This window comes from Musa acuminata, chromosome BXJ2-7 (genome assembly GCF_036884655.1).
Source record: "Musa acuminata AAA Group cultivar baxijiao chromosome BXJ2-7, Cavendish_Baxijiao_AAA, whole genome shotgun sequence".
Taxonomy (NCBI): Eukaryota; Viridiplantae; Streptophyta; class Magnoliopsida; order Zingiberales; family Musaceae; genus Musa; species Musa acuminata.
The window spans coordinates 34,981,293-34,997,728 of record NC_088344.1 but is presented as its reverse complement, the minus strand read 5'-3'; the positions used below and the strand labels follow the sequence as shown (position 1 = coordinate 34,997,728).

The 16,436-nt window shown below is 40.2% G+C and overlaps 3 protein-coding genes across 4 annotated transcripts; 1 reads left to right on the top strand and 2 right to left on the bottom strand.

Annotated features, from left to right (window-relative positions):
- Window positions 1-49: 49 nt before the first annotated feature.
- LOC103992610 (subtilisin-like protease SBT3.17) lies at window positions 50-2,068 on the bottom strand. The gene is made up of 3 exons (XM_009412391.3): window positions 1,786-2,068; window positions 1,566-1,663; window positions 50-309 (listed from the first exon to the last, which is right to left on the bottom strand). The coding sequence occupies exons 1-3, from the start codon at window positions 2,010-2,012 to the stop codon at window positions 221-223; spliced, it is 414 nt and encodes a 137-aa protein (XP_009410666.2). The 5' UTR covers window positions 2,013-2,068; the 3' UTR covers window positions 50-220.
- A 2,855-nt stretch (window positions 2,069-4,923) lies between these two features.
- LOC135585165 (probable ion channel POLLUX) lies at window positions 4,924-12,645 on the top strand. Of its 2 annotated transcripts, XM_065118442.1 has the most exons (12): window positions 4,924-5,647; window positions 5,752-5,811; window positions 5,957-6,565; window positions 7,020-7,202; window positions 7,318-7,377; window positions 7,464-7,667; window positions 8,125-8,373; window positions 9,442-9,540; window positions 9,760-9,954; window positions 10,187-10,279; window positions 10,598-10,861; window positions 12,094-12,645. In XM_065118442.1, the coding sequence occupies exons 1-12, from the start codon at window positions 5,114-5,116 to the stop codon at window positions 12,310-12,312; spliced, it is 2,769 nt and encodes a 922-aa protein (XP_064974514.1). In that variant the 5' UTR covers window positions 4,924-5,113; the 3' UTR covers window positions 12,313-12,645. The 2 variants fall into 2 exon arrangements, with proteins under 2 accessions (XP_064974514.1, XP_064974516.1); XM_065118444.1 differs by lacking the exon at window positions 12,094-12,645 and having other exon boundaries at window positions 10,203-10,279; window positions 10,598-10,855.
- Window positions 12,646-14,381: 1,736 nt separating this feature from the next.
- On the bottom strand, window positions 14,382-15,764 carry LOC103992607 (photosystem II 22 kDa protein 1, chloroplastic-like). The gene is made up of 4 exons (XM_009412387.3): window positions 15,468-15,764; window positions 15,268-15,387; window positions 14,949-15,192; window positions 14,382-14,871 (listed from the first exon to the last, which is right to left on the bottom strand). Exons 1-4 carry the CDS (start codon window positions 15,672-15,674, stop codon window positions 14,624-14,626), a joined length of 819 nt encoding a protein of 272 aa, XP_009410662.1. The 5' UTR covers window positions 15,675-15,764; the 3' UTR covers window positions 14,382-14,623.
- Between the last annotated feature and the right edge of the window lie 672 nt (window positions 15,765-16,436).

The following is a 16,436-nucleotide window of genomic DNA, read 5'->3' as shown; positions in this document are numbered from 1 at the left end:
GCCAGAACGCAGATCCAGGAAACGTAGTGGCAGTGCAGGAAAGCAATGCTGATTACCAAACCCAAGTAGGATATAACGATCGAAAAGCAATCTAATACAAGAAAGATTCAACACATTGGAAAGCAGCTAAGATAGATAGATACATTGCTTCGCTTATTTATTCTGCCACATAACATTCACCAGCAACGCACACCAGGGGAGAAGACAGTCAGTCTGGGAACTACATGCCCAAGTTAGTAACAGCGCTGACCCTGGATCCATGGAGGCTCACGGTCTTGCTCGGCACAACCCGAAGAACACCCGGTTGCTCTGCAAGATCGTTTCAATTGGAGGATGATTAGCTTCAGCTTGGAAAGGATAAAAAAACTTGTTAAGATTGTATACTCTTAACATAATCTCAGGTTAAGAAGATCATGCATACGGCACACTCGTCAATCCGAAAACCTTTCATCCAGGAACCACCAAGATATGATAATTCTTTTGTTTTTGATATAATATTGATGCCACCAATCTTGTTTTTAGGCAACCAAAAGAGATCTTTTCTTATAGATCTCTCGAGGAAGAAGCAACCGTGACACCGGCAAAAATCCATTCAAACAAATCCTATAATTTATAAGAGCATCACTCAACCTAACCTCAACTTATTGAAAGTCAAACTATCTTACTACAACAGCTTCAAAATAGGGCTCAAGCTGACAAACACAGAGATATTAAACTCCCCTATAGGACATCAAATATGTACCCATCATCGACTTAATGGAAGTCAAACTTTACAGCCATATAATAGAGCCCAATTGACAGATGATACAGAGTTAACCCAAGAGATATGGATTATCCTGATTTGATTATAAACTCCAGCTAGAACAATGTGGAGGGAGCAGAAAACTAAGATAACTTCAGCTGAGATCATACAATGTGGTGTTGATAGAAAATAAAAGATAATCATAGACAAAGGTGATGAAAAATACAAATAAAAAATTAATGCATGACTTAGTCAAACTGTTGGAAACTTCACCACGCCAATTAGACAATTCAAAGACATTGGACAAGTAGTCATTTCATATGTAAAGGCAAGTTTGCACGACAAGCATAAGACTTTGTCTCAAGGTCTATTTGTCGATGAATTTTTGGTTTGTTCTAATCCTACGCATTGTCTACCAAGCAGTTCAAGAAAGAGAGACAAGAGTGCAGAGATTTCCAGGGTCAAAATCAACATCGTGAACATGTTTTGGTATCCCACACCAAAGGACGTGATGAACACGAAGGCATCAAACGCAAATCAGCTCAACTTGTACAAGGATATTTTTCACACCGACATGTAATCGAAAGGAATTCTCCCCTGATCCGGAAAGAACGGATGATTTGATCGCCAAGTTCACCGATTAGCTTAGAACTAAAACGAAGAGCACAATAAAAATCCAACCTTTATGCTCTTGCAAAGTGTCAGAACTCATCAATATAGCTTAGGACCGAGAATAGAAGGGAAAAGGGAACTCACTCTTGCAAAGTGTCCGATCTGATCGATATAGCTTAGAACTAAGAATACAAGGGAAAAGGGAACTCACTCGACAGTTCCTCGACCTGCGACCGGGTCAGCTTAGCCGAGAACCCACTCGCCGCATGCTTGTAATGATAAATCAGGGAATCCTTGGCGGCCTCCTCGCTGCAAAATGCAACAAGATCAGTCCCAAACCACAACATCCGAAACCCTAAACCTAGAAAACTTGATCTTCGCCGCCAGACCCGAAACCCTACTCCTAGAAAGGCACACGGATCGGGATCGACCTGCCGAGAACAGCAGCCAGGGTTCGGATATGAAAGGCCTCTGGTTCCTCGCCCTCCGGCTTCGCGACGTAGACGATGTTGACGGCCGCCTCCTCCTTCTGCGGCTCCTCCTGGAGCTTCGTGGCCGCCTCCGCCATCGGCGATACGATCGAGACCGTGGAGAACAGAACGAGAACAAGGGAAGCGATGGCGAGGAACGAAATCGACGACCGCATTGACCCCTTCATTCAATCGATCCCTCTCTCTCTCTCTCTCACTTCCTCGACAACAGAGAACCCGATATGAGATGAAGTCAAGGTTTAAAGAGGGAATCCGGTCGGAAGCGCAGAACGTGGTTTTTGACTCGGTTCGACCGGGTCGGTTCGACCGCGTCGGTTCGAACGGTTCGGATGCGGACTCGTTTATACGCTTACTGATTGGATCCGAATGATGGAAGCGCAGTATGTGGTTTTTGACTCGGTTCGACCGGGCCGGTTCGACCGCGTCGGTTCGAACGGTTCGGATGCGGACTCGTTTATACGCTTACTGATTGGATCCGAATGATTTGATATATATATACACGTGCGAGAAACTATTTTTGTGGGAATCTATCATCTCCATTACTCTAAAAATATACATATATATTTTTACACTCATAAATCATCTTCCAACAATTACAACAAATGATGGAGTTCCTGAACTCATCTAATTCCGGGCTTTTAGGGCGCACACCATCGATTTCTTGAAACGATGGAGTTGTTGAAGGAAGAAGATGACTTAAGGATGTGCCGAGGATTGCCTCGGCACACAATCTCTTCGCCGACCTAATCGAGTAGAGTGATCAGATTTGTTCTCTTCGCTTACGTTAGCGATGTGCTGATCGCTCGCGTTCCTATTTCCGAGAAAACAAGCAAAATAAAGTGTTGTTAGCGAAGCTTCGATTCAAGATTATAAATTATCAACAAAAAGAAGAAAAATATATGCCATTAACGTTAATATTAATCATTATTAATTAGAAAAAAATGGATTCCATTATTTTCCGATCAAGATTGAAATTTCTTGAATAATTAAGAATATCAATTCCTCGAACCACAAGTGGAATAAGTTTTTCGATGGTATCGATAAAATAAAAATATATATTTCTATATTTATCACCGAATCATTTCATGAAAAATCTTTCAAATTAATGTGACTTTAAATCCTTATGCATTATTTAAAAAAATTAAAATTTTTATATTAATCGAAAGACTAACAATATCGATATAAAGAAACAAAAAGTTATCGTGAATCTAAATTAGCTTAAACAATAACGATAAATTTATTGATACAAAAAAGTATACCTTTTTAAGGTTGACGAAGGAATGTAGGGATCGAACTCTGAGCCTCAATTCGAAATATGATACTCTATCATTGTTGTCATCGTCATCTTCTCTTTCGGAAGCATTGTTCCCATTGGGATCGGTACCCTCTTCATTAATTTGCATTTCTATTTTGCTTGAGCAATCCATCCTTCTCGACCATAATTTATAGTATTGCGACACTCAAAAATCATGATTGAGATTTGCTACAACGTTGAGAATCTTTCACAATAAATATTTTCTTTATAAATCAAGATACGTGATTCTTTATACGAATTTACTTGCATGAACTTTGTGTCATGACATGGATCGATTAGGTTGTATTCATGCGTACCTCAATACACAACTAATGCTACGTTAGTGCATCTCAATATTATTCTGTCTTTCCTTCTATTCTCTTATTTCTTCTTTTTATTATTATTATTTTTTATTCATCCTTCTCTTTCCTACTTGTTTTCTTATTTTGACACTCAACCCTTTTCGTTCGTACTACTAACACACTTCTCTCTTCATTCGCACACGTTTGTCTCATCTCCCTCTTTCACTTCTGTTAAATTAGAGTTAAAATTTCTTAGAATTATTATAAATTAGAAAAACATATGGATTCACGATAAAAACATCATAAAATCTAAATTTTTAAGAGTTTTATAGACTCATAGAATCTAATTTGACATGTATACTTGTTGACTCTATCGATCGGGATAACGATATTTATTTGTTAGTATAACTTTCAAATAGGGATCGCTTGCACATCGCGTCGTGTAACATACGTAGCAACAAAATCTAAAGAGTGAATACATAGATTTTTTTTATAATTTAAAATATTTTTTTATTTAATTTAACATATTAGTCGATGATTAATGAAGGATGAGTTACAGAGATTATCAAGGAATAAGAATATGATGATCGTGAAAAGAAAAATATGAGTATGATAATGAGAAGCGACAACGAAAGTGAAAAAGAGCTACGAGAAGTAAAACAATTGATTCCTTTGATACTTAGATCGTCTCGAAAATGATACAAACATACTTATCTTAGAGACGCCCCATGTAATTGCTTAAAAATGGATGCTAACTCATCCCTTTAATCTTATGATATAAATGATTATGAATGAAATATTACGTAATTATATGAAATGCATGAAAAATTTCCTTTATGTTGCCACAAACGTTAGGGGTGTATCGAACCGTGTGGGGGCCATCTATCGGATCTCTCTTACGTGGCAAGTAACCATTGGCGATCTGTCAACACTCACGCGTGCGTCCTACCAGCAGTGGCGGCGTCCGCAAACAAAACAACGACGTATGCGGGCCCACTTCCCCTACCGACACGCCCGCAATAACAAAAGATTCTTCTTCTACCTGTTACTGAGTTACCTACTTTAGTACCTATCTCCTTATTGGTCGTTCGCGTCGAGGGCCCACAATCAATGTTTCGGGTGACTGGTTGACGAGTCTGATGTAAGTTAAGACAGCGACATCGTACAGGAAAACCCTCCGCTCATCTAGCGGGACCCGCATCAGCGGGTTAGAATAAGCAACGGTGGACGCAGACAGTCTCGCGTATGGTGGAGAGCGGGAGGCCTGACTGTCCAATCTCGATTACGAAACAGGGAAATCCCCAAACCCGTCGTCTACAGGTTTCCATCAAAAGAACGAATCACGTATAACCTGGGGGGCCCAAGGTTGACGACACTGTTCGCTGTTTGATTCTAACAGCCAAGCTGCATCTCCAATCAGGGCCGTTTCCTGATTGAATCCCGTCACCTCCCTGTCGCCATCCTCAGTCCACCCAGCCAAAACGGAGCTCAGCGGCCGCTCTCTCTCTCTCCTCTGTCTCTCTCTACAGTGGTAGTAGAATAAGGATAAAAGCGAACGGAGATCTACGCCGATGCTTTTTGGGCAATTTCTTGGTCGAGATCGAGGTCCAGAAGATCGTCTACAAGTAATCCGAAGCTAACTACGCAAGGAATCAGAGAGACAGACCCGACGATGCCGAGGAACGATGGCGACTCCAGCTCCGGCTCGGGACCTAACCCTAACCCTAATCCTAACTCCGTCCCAAAACTTAGCAACGGCGGGACGCCGCCCCAGCTCAAGAGGTCGCGGACCATCACTGCAACCGTGGCCTCCGGAGGAGCCGCTGCCGTCCGGCGAGCTGCCACCGGCCCCCTCCCGTCCCCGCGGAGGCTCACGGTCGCCGTCGATAACCCCTCCGACGCCCCGGCAAATGGCGGCGTCTTCGACCGGGACTGGTGCTACCCCTCCTTCCTCGGGCCCTACGCGGCGCGGCCCCGCGCCACCGGCCGGGCGTCCTCCTCCGGGCCAAAAAAGCTGGACGTGCCGCTGCCGCTGCAGAGCTCGACCGATCGGAGTTCTGCGGCTCTTTCGGACGAGGAGGAGAAGGTAGTGGAGGAGCGGCCTCTGGTTCTTGAAGAAAGAAAGCAAGGCCCATTCCCTTCCACTTCGAGATCTCCTCCTAAAAGGAACTCCCGGTTTGACAACAATTCTTTGATTCTTTCACTCGTAAGTTTCTCGTTTCATCGCGCTTTCTTGATTCCCAAGGAATATTCTAGCAAAGATTCAATTTAGCTTCTCGATTCTGATTCCACTTCCTTAAATTCTTGCAGTTCATTGTCGCGTGTGCCCTTTTAGCCATCTCTCAGCAAAAGAGAATTATAGAGCTCGAGGTATTACCCACCGTTTCATTTCGTGTTTTCTCTACTGTTTTATCCGAACTATCGAAATATTACAGAAGGATGTTTGTTCTGCTACGTTCTAATTTCTAGTGCAATTTGTTGAATTCATTTTTGTTCTTTTGGTTTACTTTGACAGGAAGAGATTAACAACCTAAATAGGTTTTGCAACTTTGATGGTGTTAATGGACATGAAAAAGTTGCGGTTTTGCAGTTCGGCAGAAATAGCCTTGGCAATAGGAGTATTGCTCTGTATATTGTTTTTCTGTCACTAGCAACGCCATTCTTGGTGCTTAAATTCCTTGACCATATTCCCCAAATAAAGGCACGCCCTGAGTCTTTGAATTGCAACGATGAAGAGGTTCCCCTGAAGAAGAGGATTGCATATAGAGTGGATGTCTTCTTCTCTGTGCATCCTTATGCTAAACTACTTGCGCTCCTTTTCTCGACGGTACTCCTTATTGGAATTGGTGGGTTGGCACTGTATGCAGTCAGTGATGCTAGCCTTTCTGAAGCTCTTTGGCTTTCGTGGACCTTTGTGGCAGACTCTGGAAACCATGCGGACCAAGTTGGCTCAGGGCCAAGAATCGTTTCAGTGTCAATCAGTTCAGGGGGAATGTTAATATTTGCCATGATGCTCGGGCTCGTATCAGATGCCATCTCAGAGAAGGTGGATTCTTGGCGCAAGGGAAAGAGTGAAGTGATCGAGAGTGATCACATACTAATCCTCGGATGGAGTGACAAATTGGTAAAGCTTTCTAACAATGTCTAGCATTAAGATCTTATGTAAGTTCTTTTGTTTTTTTATTTTTCCTTAAAAGGAAATATATGATTGAAACAATACAGTAGGCACATACCCCTCCCAACATATTTAAAAACATTGAATGTCCAATTCAAACATGCTGTCTACTCTTCCGACCGGATTTTTCTTTGGGAAGGAATTAATTTACAGTTTAGACCGTGCGTTTGTGTGCCTTGCCTTGTTTTATTGTTACACCAGACTTCAATTCCCTCTATACTCCACCGAACTACTATACTTTGTATTTTGTGTGGTCAATAAAAGCATCTCAAGATGCAAAATCTTGGGCTCTGCATCAGACTGACTGTACCCAACATGGTAAATTTTTGTTTGGCCTACTGTTATGAACTACCATTTTTGTTACGGGTCAAGTAACTGTTACTTTCTGACCATTGTATAACAGGGATCCCTTCTCAAGCAGCTGGCAATTGCAAATAAGAGCATTGGTGGTGGTGTCATTGTGGTTCTAGCTGAAAGAGACAAGGAGGAAATGGAAATGGACATCGCAAAGCTTGAATTTGACTTCATGGGCACCTCTGTTATTTGTAGGAGTGGAAGCCCTCTCATATTGGCTGACTTGAAAAAGGCATTTCCTGGTGAACTCATGAGCTATTTAAGATTTGTACTTCACCATATGTGTTCTATCAAAAAATTCCCATTATAGCATTTTGAAAATGTTTCTCTTAAATAACTGCTGACAGGTGTCAGTTTCAAAGGCACGTGCTATCATTGTTTTGGCAGCTGATGAGAATGCCGACCAAGTTAGTTATTCTTTTGCCAACTAAGAATCCTTAACTCTTCTTTCTGAGTTAGATCTCAATCTTCGATTTGTGTTAATTTTGCTTAGAGCGATGCACGTGCCTTGCGAGTGGTGCTTAGTCTTACTGGAGTAAAAGAAGGTTTAAAGGGTCATGTTGTTGTAGAGTTGAGTGATCTTGACAATGAACCTTTGGTAAAACTTGTCGGTGGGGAGCTGATTGAGACGGTGGTTGCTCATGATGTGATAGGGCGCTTAATGATACAATGTGCACTCCAACCAGGCTTAGCTCAGGTAAAGTTCCTTCTTTTCCCTTCTTTCCATCAATGCGGGTATTGGACCCACACCGAATTATATAGTAGCCATCTGCATACATATTAATCCACTTGGTTTGTTTCTTATCCTCTTGGCATAGTTTTGATATTATTATTTAGTTCATTTCTGAATTGAAGCTTTTGGAAAGACTGCGGCTAAAGACGATTAAAACTATCAGATAAAAGACACCTTGTTAAAGAGATTCGCATGTGTAGGTGATTGATTTTTGTGCTGTATATGTTAGATATATACTGCTTCTATAATGTCCAAACTTCTATGCTTTAGATCTCTTGTACACTTCATTCTTTATGAGGTTATCCTTTGTCACAATATAAACCGGCTGATGAACCTTGAGTACAGTGTTGGTAATTGAAAAGCTTTTTTCATACCTAACTGCAAATCTTTGGGTACTTGTTGTGCTTCTCACATTTTGCAGATATGGGAAGATATATTAGGATTTGAAAATGCTGAGTTTTATATAAAAAGATGGCCTCAGTTGGATGGTATGTGTTTTGAGGATGTACTGATCTCATTCGCTGATGCGGTACCATGCGGAGTTAAGGTTGCTGCAAATGGTGGACAAATCGTAATCAATCCTGATGATAGCTATGTTATAAAAGAAGGTGATGAAATCCTTGTTCTTGCTGAGGATGATGATACTTATTCACCAGGTCCTCCACCGGAGGTGATCTATCAAACTCTATTTAACATGGGATTGGTATCTTGAAATTCTAGAACTCGTTTCTTGGTGGTTCTGATTATACTTCACTTTGACTATTTTCCAGTGAAGCCCTGAATTGAGATGTTGTTATATATATGTGTTGCATCTGTAATCATATTGCTCATACATGAGATAGAATACTATATATAGTGCAGGTTTCCATGCATACTAAAACTGGAATCATATATAAGATCAAGTTTATACTAATCAAGGACTATTTGATCATTTTTGTTTGTGTTCTGTTTTTCTCTCCTCCCTTCTCTTTTGTTTTTTAACTTTGTCAAACTATCATATATAATTTTCTATTGTTTTCTTGAGATTGCTATGATTCTGTTTCTTATGTGTGCGAATATGTTTATTCGATCCCTTCTGGTAATGCTAAGAGATCAATTTTCATTTCTATAGGAACTGGTTTTGGTGATGGCTGTTGGATTTATATTAAGAAAGTTGTACTATATAAGTATATATAATTATTTGATCTTTATTGTACTTCCTCTCAAATCTTTACCATCCTAAATTTGTCTTCATAACTCTAATTTTGACTTAATCCTCACACGACTTTAATTGACTAGAAATGTCATCATGATTCAACAAACAATATAGTGATATATACACCAACAGACTTCATCTGGTATACTTGTATAAATCTCATGAATGAAATTTGCAAACAAAAGATAAAACAATGATAACTCTTGGTGCATTTGCTTTAACTGTTTCTTCTTTTATAATCACATTGCTTGTAATAACTAGATGGCGCATGCCTTGAATTTTTAAACTTGTAAAGTGACATATGTGATTAGTTACCTAGTCTTGGTTAAGCTTTCAGGCTGAGTAAGCACTCTCATGTCATGAATTAAAAATTGTGAAAAAAATGAAAAATTGATTGATACACTGGATTGATTGTCAGTATTTGTTTCCCACGAGGATCATGAGATAGTTTGGACCTGGTTGGTTTGATAATTTGTAATGTCATCAATGCATGAACTTTTTAACATTTGACATGCTTCTGACCCAAAATCTTCCTTGCCTCAGGTGCGGAGGGGTTTCCTGCCTAATGTTCCCAGCCCTCCTAAGTATCCAGAAAAGATATTGTTCTGCGGCTGGCGACGTGATATTGATGATATGATAATGGTAATATGATTTCTAATGTATAACGTGATATGAATTCAAAGTGTAGATTTACTGCAGACTTGATTTATCTTTGAAGTGCCTCTAACTCTGGATTCGTGTGTAATCTATAAGTCGCCATCTTTTTTTCGCTGTGTTGCTTCATAAAAGCTAATTAGTTAACTTCTGTTTTGACAATGTGTGATCTAATTAGAAACTTGATGCAATTATTTTTACTACCAGGTGTTAGAGGCTTTTCTTGCCCCTGGGTCTGAACTGTGGATGTTTAATGAGGTTCCTGAGAAGGAGAGGGAGAAAAAGCTAACAGACGGTGGACTTGATCTGTCAGGATTAACAAATATAAGACTTGTGCATAAAGAGGGAAATGCTGTGATCCGGAGGCATTTGGAAAGCTTGCCTCTTGAAACATTTGATTCAGTGAGTATGCAAAATTTTGTAGCAATAAACTCCCATGTTTTTTCTCGTCATTCTACAATTAAACATTCATCATTTGAGGGGCTAGAAAAAATTTCTAGTGTCATGTCTTCTGTCATGCATCCCATTTTTGTTGTCAAGAATATTTATTTGTCATTAAGTAATGTATTTTCAAACGGATGGTTTTCTGTATACCATCTTGCAAATGATTTGAATGCTAACTTTGAGCCAACAGATCTTAATTCTTGCAGACGAGTCTCTGGAAGATTCTGTTGTGCATTCTGATTCACGATCTCTGGCTACCCTTCTCCTTATTCGTGATATCCAGGTACTTGGTGGTTGGTCGTAGGAACTCTATTTGATTTCGAATTAAAGCCATTTGTTGTTGACTTTCAACTGCAATGTTATAATATATTAACCTCTAAACTGTCTCATGTTTAATTGGAACAGTGACACAGATGAACAATTTAGATTCAGTTTTCTGTTTCTATGATGTGTTTGTTCTTCCTTCATTCTTGACTTGCCTTTCACTATTAGGAACAGATATATACCAATTGATAATAAAGATGACAGTAATTCCATAATCTCTTGTGCTTTCTCATGCTTTGCACTGTGCAAACAGTTTATTGATCTTTTTATTTTGTAGTCCAAGCGCCTTCCATCTAAGGAAGCAAAATCTCCTTTGCGCTATGCTGGTTTCTCGCATAGCTCCTGGATCCGTGAGATGCAGCAAGCTTCAGACAAATCAATAATCATCAGTGAGATATTGGATTCAAGGACTAGAAATCTTGTGTCAGTGTCAAGGATTAGTGATTATGTCTTGTCAAATGAACTAGTGAGTATGGCATTAGCTATGGTAGCTGAAGACAAGCAAATCAATCGTGTTCTTGAGGAACTGTTTGCCGAGGAGGTACTTCTATTGGCTATTTCACAGTTGCACAACTTATTTAGCATCAATATAACTGCATGTCAAGCTTTTTTCTTTAAAGCTGGTTAGTAATTACTGCTTCGTATAATTTGCCTAGACATGGTGTATTCGTATGGAATACTTTTGGCAGATATGTTTCAAGTAATTTAGTTAGTGAATACATGGCGAATATATAATATTCACTATGGATTCTTATCTACATCTGATTTCACCTGCCACAAGTGTTCTAGTATGTCCAAGGTTTTGTTTGGTTCAGGGTTTAGTGGAATTTGTGGCTAGAGGTTTGACCCATAAAATGTTGTAGAGTTTAAAAGGTTAACCAGATGAAATGGTTTAATCCGCATAATCAGGAAAAGAAAACCTGCCTAAAGGAGTATAAAATACCCTCTCATGTTTCTTTTTCTAATCCATGGAGCCCAATTAGTTGGATTAATAACCACAAAGGAGAGCTAAATTAATTAGGGTGTCCAACACTATAAGTACACACATTAGTCATGATGCTCTTGATATTTCGGCAAATTAGTGGTGCAACAGCAAGGAACAGCAGTTGCCTTTGAGCCATTGCATTTGTCATGTCTAACTATGCATATTATGTTTATGGATGATGCCTATGCAACTTGTTTAGACTAATAATTTGATGTTATCTTGGGGCACCCATATATACCTCATAGAACCACAAGAGAACGATTCATGTTGCACCCTGAAGACAGGATCTTTCCAGTTAGCTTCTAGATATGTAGTAATAACTTGCAAGATACCATTGCAAATAAAACCAGTAATTTTCAGAATTGTCATACCTTTTATTATTAGGTCAATGAACGATTTTACACGATTATTTATGTTTAATTTTAAAGCATTTATCATGCATGTTAAAGCCAAAACTTTATTTTGTTGAACATCTCAGTGCTCATCTTCTCAGTGCTCATCTTTACCATTGTCTATCACATGGCAGTATTTTTCAGTCTTTACTATCAATAATGGGGCTTTTCTCCTTTTGCAATAGCTCACTAGACGATAAGGCTATGGAAGGTCATTTATACTTTCTTTTCTTTTCTTTTCTTTTTTAGCATAGGTGGAAACTCAACCTATTTCTATCCAAGAAGAGTAAATAGACCAATAAGATTCATTAGAAGCAAAAATACCAACTTTATTAGACAAGATTATGAATCATAAGACATCCATACAACTGAAACTTTTACTTGTATATATTACAGGGCAATGAAATGTGCATCAAGTCTGCTGAATATTATTTGTATGAACAAGAAGAATTGTGCTTTTATGATATAATGGTTAGGGCTCGTCAAAGGAAGGAGATTGTAATTGGATATCGCCTTGCCAACACAGACCAAGCAATAATTAATCCGGAAAACAAGTCGGAGGTTAGAAAGTGGTCTCTTGATGATGTTTTTGTTGTCATCTCCAATGGTGATTGATATCTCGAAGCAGTTTGTGGTCAGTTGCATCACTCTAGTTCCACTTATATGATTGTCACAGTCCACCATGCTGACAGAAGAGAGAGAATTTTGGTACCATGATTGATACATTAAGAATCATGCCTCTTTTAACTTCTGAGTCTGTGCTACATCATCCTGATGCTTGTACCCATGAATATGATTTTGCACCAGCTTACCTTTGAGCTAATTGTTGTATCTTTCTATCTGATTAGTGATCAATAAACTTGGAAGTATGTACATAATTTTTTTTTCAACTTTACTGCAAGATATGATAATAATTTTAGCCTTCTCCAGACGGGAGTAATAGTTTCATACTATGTTAGTATGACAAAGGGCAATAGCTGCACTGTAAGCTGAAATTTTGATGATGTCGAGCATAATTCCTGACAATTGTAGTGATTGATTTCATTCCCTCTTCCATATCCAACTTATTTTGGTTTATGATGATGTGCTTACATTCTTAATGTATTAGACATTACAGACATGTGCCTTAGGAGCCACATGATCATGACAAGTCAGGTTGATGTACAGGTTTTATCGGTTTGTATTACATACGAACGAGATGTTTCTTTACTTTTCCTTACATGATGCTAAATTTTAAATTTTGCTTATATCAATTTTCAATATGTAAAATGATGCAACTGATATATTTAGAGTAGCCACTGTTATATTGTACTCATGGGGAGAAAAAATGAATTCGGTGAGAGATACGTAGACCTAAGGTATATAGTTTTAAATAATATCGCTCGGTATGAGCGTTATATATCGGTCCGATAGTATATCGGTACGTGGATTGTTCGTTATTGAGCAAAACGCTTAACATCGCATCATATCGTACGATATTGGGTTATATCGAGCGATAACGATCAAAATTTTGATCGTTATCGTCCGACACAGTTTGATAACGGTCGAAATTGAACGTTATCGGTATGTAATAATGCTCTAGTCAAATTGATCGTTGGAGCCTTTTCTCATAGGTTTTTAAACTCTTCTTTTCTCCTATTTCACTTCATTTCACTCTCGTACTCTCTTAAATTATTTCAAACTTTTTTTTTTCATATTTGCACTCTCTTAAATTCTACAAAACAATGATTTGTGAATTGAATCGAGATTAGGTTAATTTAAAAAAATTAAGAGGAAAAAATTTTTAATCAAGAGGCATGTATTCTATTTATTTCTTTAATTAGATGTATGTTTTTTTTATTTTTTTAGGTATTTTCAGATGATTTTAACCTAAATTAAGTGTACCGCTTGGTATGCCCTAGCATACCGCTCAATACACGGTATCGTATTGTATCGAGCCAAGCTCGAAACACCGGTACGATACGAAATTTTAATCCTTGCATTGACCCACTATAAGAAATGATTCTAATTTTATACTTTTGTAATGTTATTCAGCCACACCATCGGCAATGCTCTTATCCTTTTATTCATCATCAATGCTTAATTATCTCGAGTTACCAGTCTTCATAAATGTCATTTTTGTAATGCCATCAGATTTTTCTTAAGCTGTCTAGGGAAGATTGCTTATATCATCTGCTTCTTTATGTAAGCTTGGATCAATTTGTTGGTAAATTCTTTACAAATACTTTGAATTATATGTTGATTCTAATAAGCTCAACAACATGGGTTTACTATGTCTGGTCCATTGGCAATTTTTATAGGATTTGTATTGCTGATTCTAATGTCTATATAAGTGCATAATCATTTTCATATTCCCCATATGTGTTTTATATTGTTGAGAATTGATTCATAATACTTATCTACGTAGTTATAGAGCATGTTCTAAGTAGTGATCCATGATTTAGAAATTATAGGGTAGTTACCATTAGGTCCTATAAATAGGATCATAATTCATGAAACAAGATAGAGTATGTGCACTTGAAAATATCTTTATTCTGTTTTTATCGTTTTCTTGCTCCTCAATCCTCAACATATATTTCTTCACATCTTTCGGATTTTACGATTTCATTTCACATATGTTGTATATAGATGTTACATGTAGTAACAAGCATTCAGATAAACCACAGATGTTTATGAGCTACAGATGTAAAATTTACTGCACTTTTTTAAGTGATATGTAGTTATACCTTTACCATCCAATTCATGTCATCAGCATATGTAGTGCTGTCACTTGCCCAAACAACTGTTCTTCCTCCATGGAGAAGGCAAAAGGAAAAGAAATAAGAAGGTTTAGGGTTTCTATGCACCTGTTATACAAGGTACATGCAAAACTTAGCTACAGAATGGACATGGAGGTTGCCCTGATACATGAACCATCACAACACTCTCACTCTTCTTCTTCTACGTCAGTGACGAACTTCCCGGTCCCTGGATTCAGTGCTGCAAAGAAGAAGAACACAACGTTGAACAGGACCAGTGGCTCGATGTCGCTGATGGGCACACCGGTTTCGATGTTGAGCTGCGCCAGCGCTCCCTTTCCTGTGACGATCTCGCCGATAATGGAGAATGCGATCCCCAGCTGAGCCAATCTCCCCACGAAGAGCTCGTTCGCCTTGGTGAATCCGAAGAGGGGACCTTTCATTCAAGTACAACACACGGCGTCACGATCGCCTTCCATGGGTCAAATCAAATCGGCAGTTGGGTTCAATTACCTCCTTCCTTCAGTCCCAGAGCAGATCTGAACCCCTTGCCCGGAGGGATGACGGCCCCCTCCAGGCCCGTGGGCGGATCGTCGACGAAGCTTCCGCGGTCGCCGAGAGCGCCTATTGCTCCGAGAAGAGTGAAGAGGATGAAGAAGAGCAGGAGCGGCTCCGCCTCATAGATCGGTATTCCCGTCTCCAAGTTGAGCTGCGCTAGGATTCCTTTCCCTGTGATCGCTTCTCCCAGTATAGATGCCTGCAATTTGAGCCGCTCTCAGATCGTCTTCAAGCTTCGGTCGTGGTGTAAGCAGTCGATGGCATGCGTACTCACCGCGAACCCGATCATGGCGACACGGCCGACGAAGAGCTCGTTCTGCTTGGTGAAGCCGATCCCCCCTGACGTGCCGAAGATGCCATCTTCCACCTTCCGCTTCGGCTTCGGCTTCGCTACCTGTACAACGCAGCGCACACGGTCAACCGGGAACTCGTGCACGGAGTAGTCCCGCAGAACAAGAGCGCGAAGCTGACGACCTGCTTCTTGGCCGGAGCCTTGGTTTTGGGCTTGAATATGGCGAGAGTCGGGAAGAAGGAAGCAGCGGGCGGCGGAAGCTGTCGTCCGTGAGGGACTCGAGGAAGGAGGAGGTGGGAGAACGGCGTGGGGCGGAGCCGGTGAGTCTGGGACTGCAGCAATGCAGCCTCTTTGCCGCCGATGCTGGAGACGAGCATGGATTGAGCCATGGCTTTGTGGCGGTACTCTTCTCTTCGCCTGTGACCGCGTGGTGTGTGTGTGGATTAAATGAGAAGGCGAGATGGGCGCCTGGATAGGGTTTCAGGAGCTCTCATGGCGGTGGAGAGACCACGTCTGCGTGTCGATGGGCATGGAGATAATGTCGCATTGCTGCTATTGTAGAAGAGAGGTGGGTGTTGAGTGCTTGGGATCTGTGAATCCGAACTCCTCCACGCCTGCACCGAACCATAGCACGACGGTGGAGCGTCGTTATCATCCGGTGGAAGGAGGTCGCCTTCAACCTCTGTTCTCATACGAAGAGGGACTGTTTCTGAGCCAGTCATGTCTGCCTCGTCCCAGCGGCCGGCTGATCTCTTTCCGTCATCCTTCGTGTACGTGTGTTCCTCTTCGCAATAATGTTTTGACACGTGTATATTCTTCGCTGCTTACGTAAAATTTCAATTAATTATTTTCTTTTTCTTTTATAAATTATAAAATATCTTAAGGTATCAAATCATATCGATCGATGGGACCGATAAATGTCGATCCCGTGAGCCTCCACCGTCCGTCCTCAATTTGATCCGCCGACTTGGGATCGGATCCCGCACGCAAACCAAGGCGGCCTTCGTTTTTTAAAGCACGGATCTCATGACGTACGTAAATCATCTGACGGACGCGATCGCAATTGGATGCGCGGAACTAAAGCGCGAAATTTGGAGGAGATCCAACTGACCTCTTCGATCACGCTCCTCTATCACCGATCAGGGTAGCAT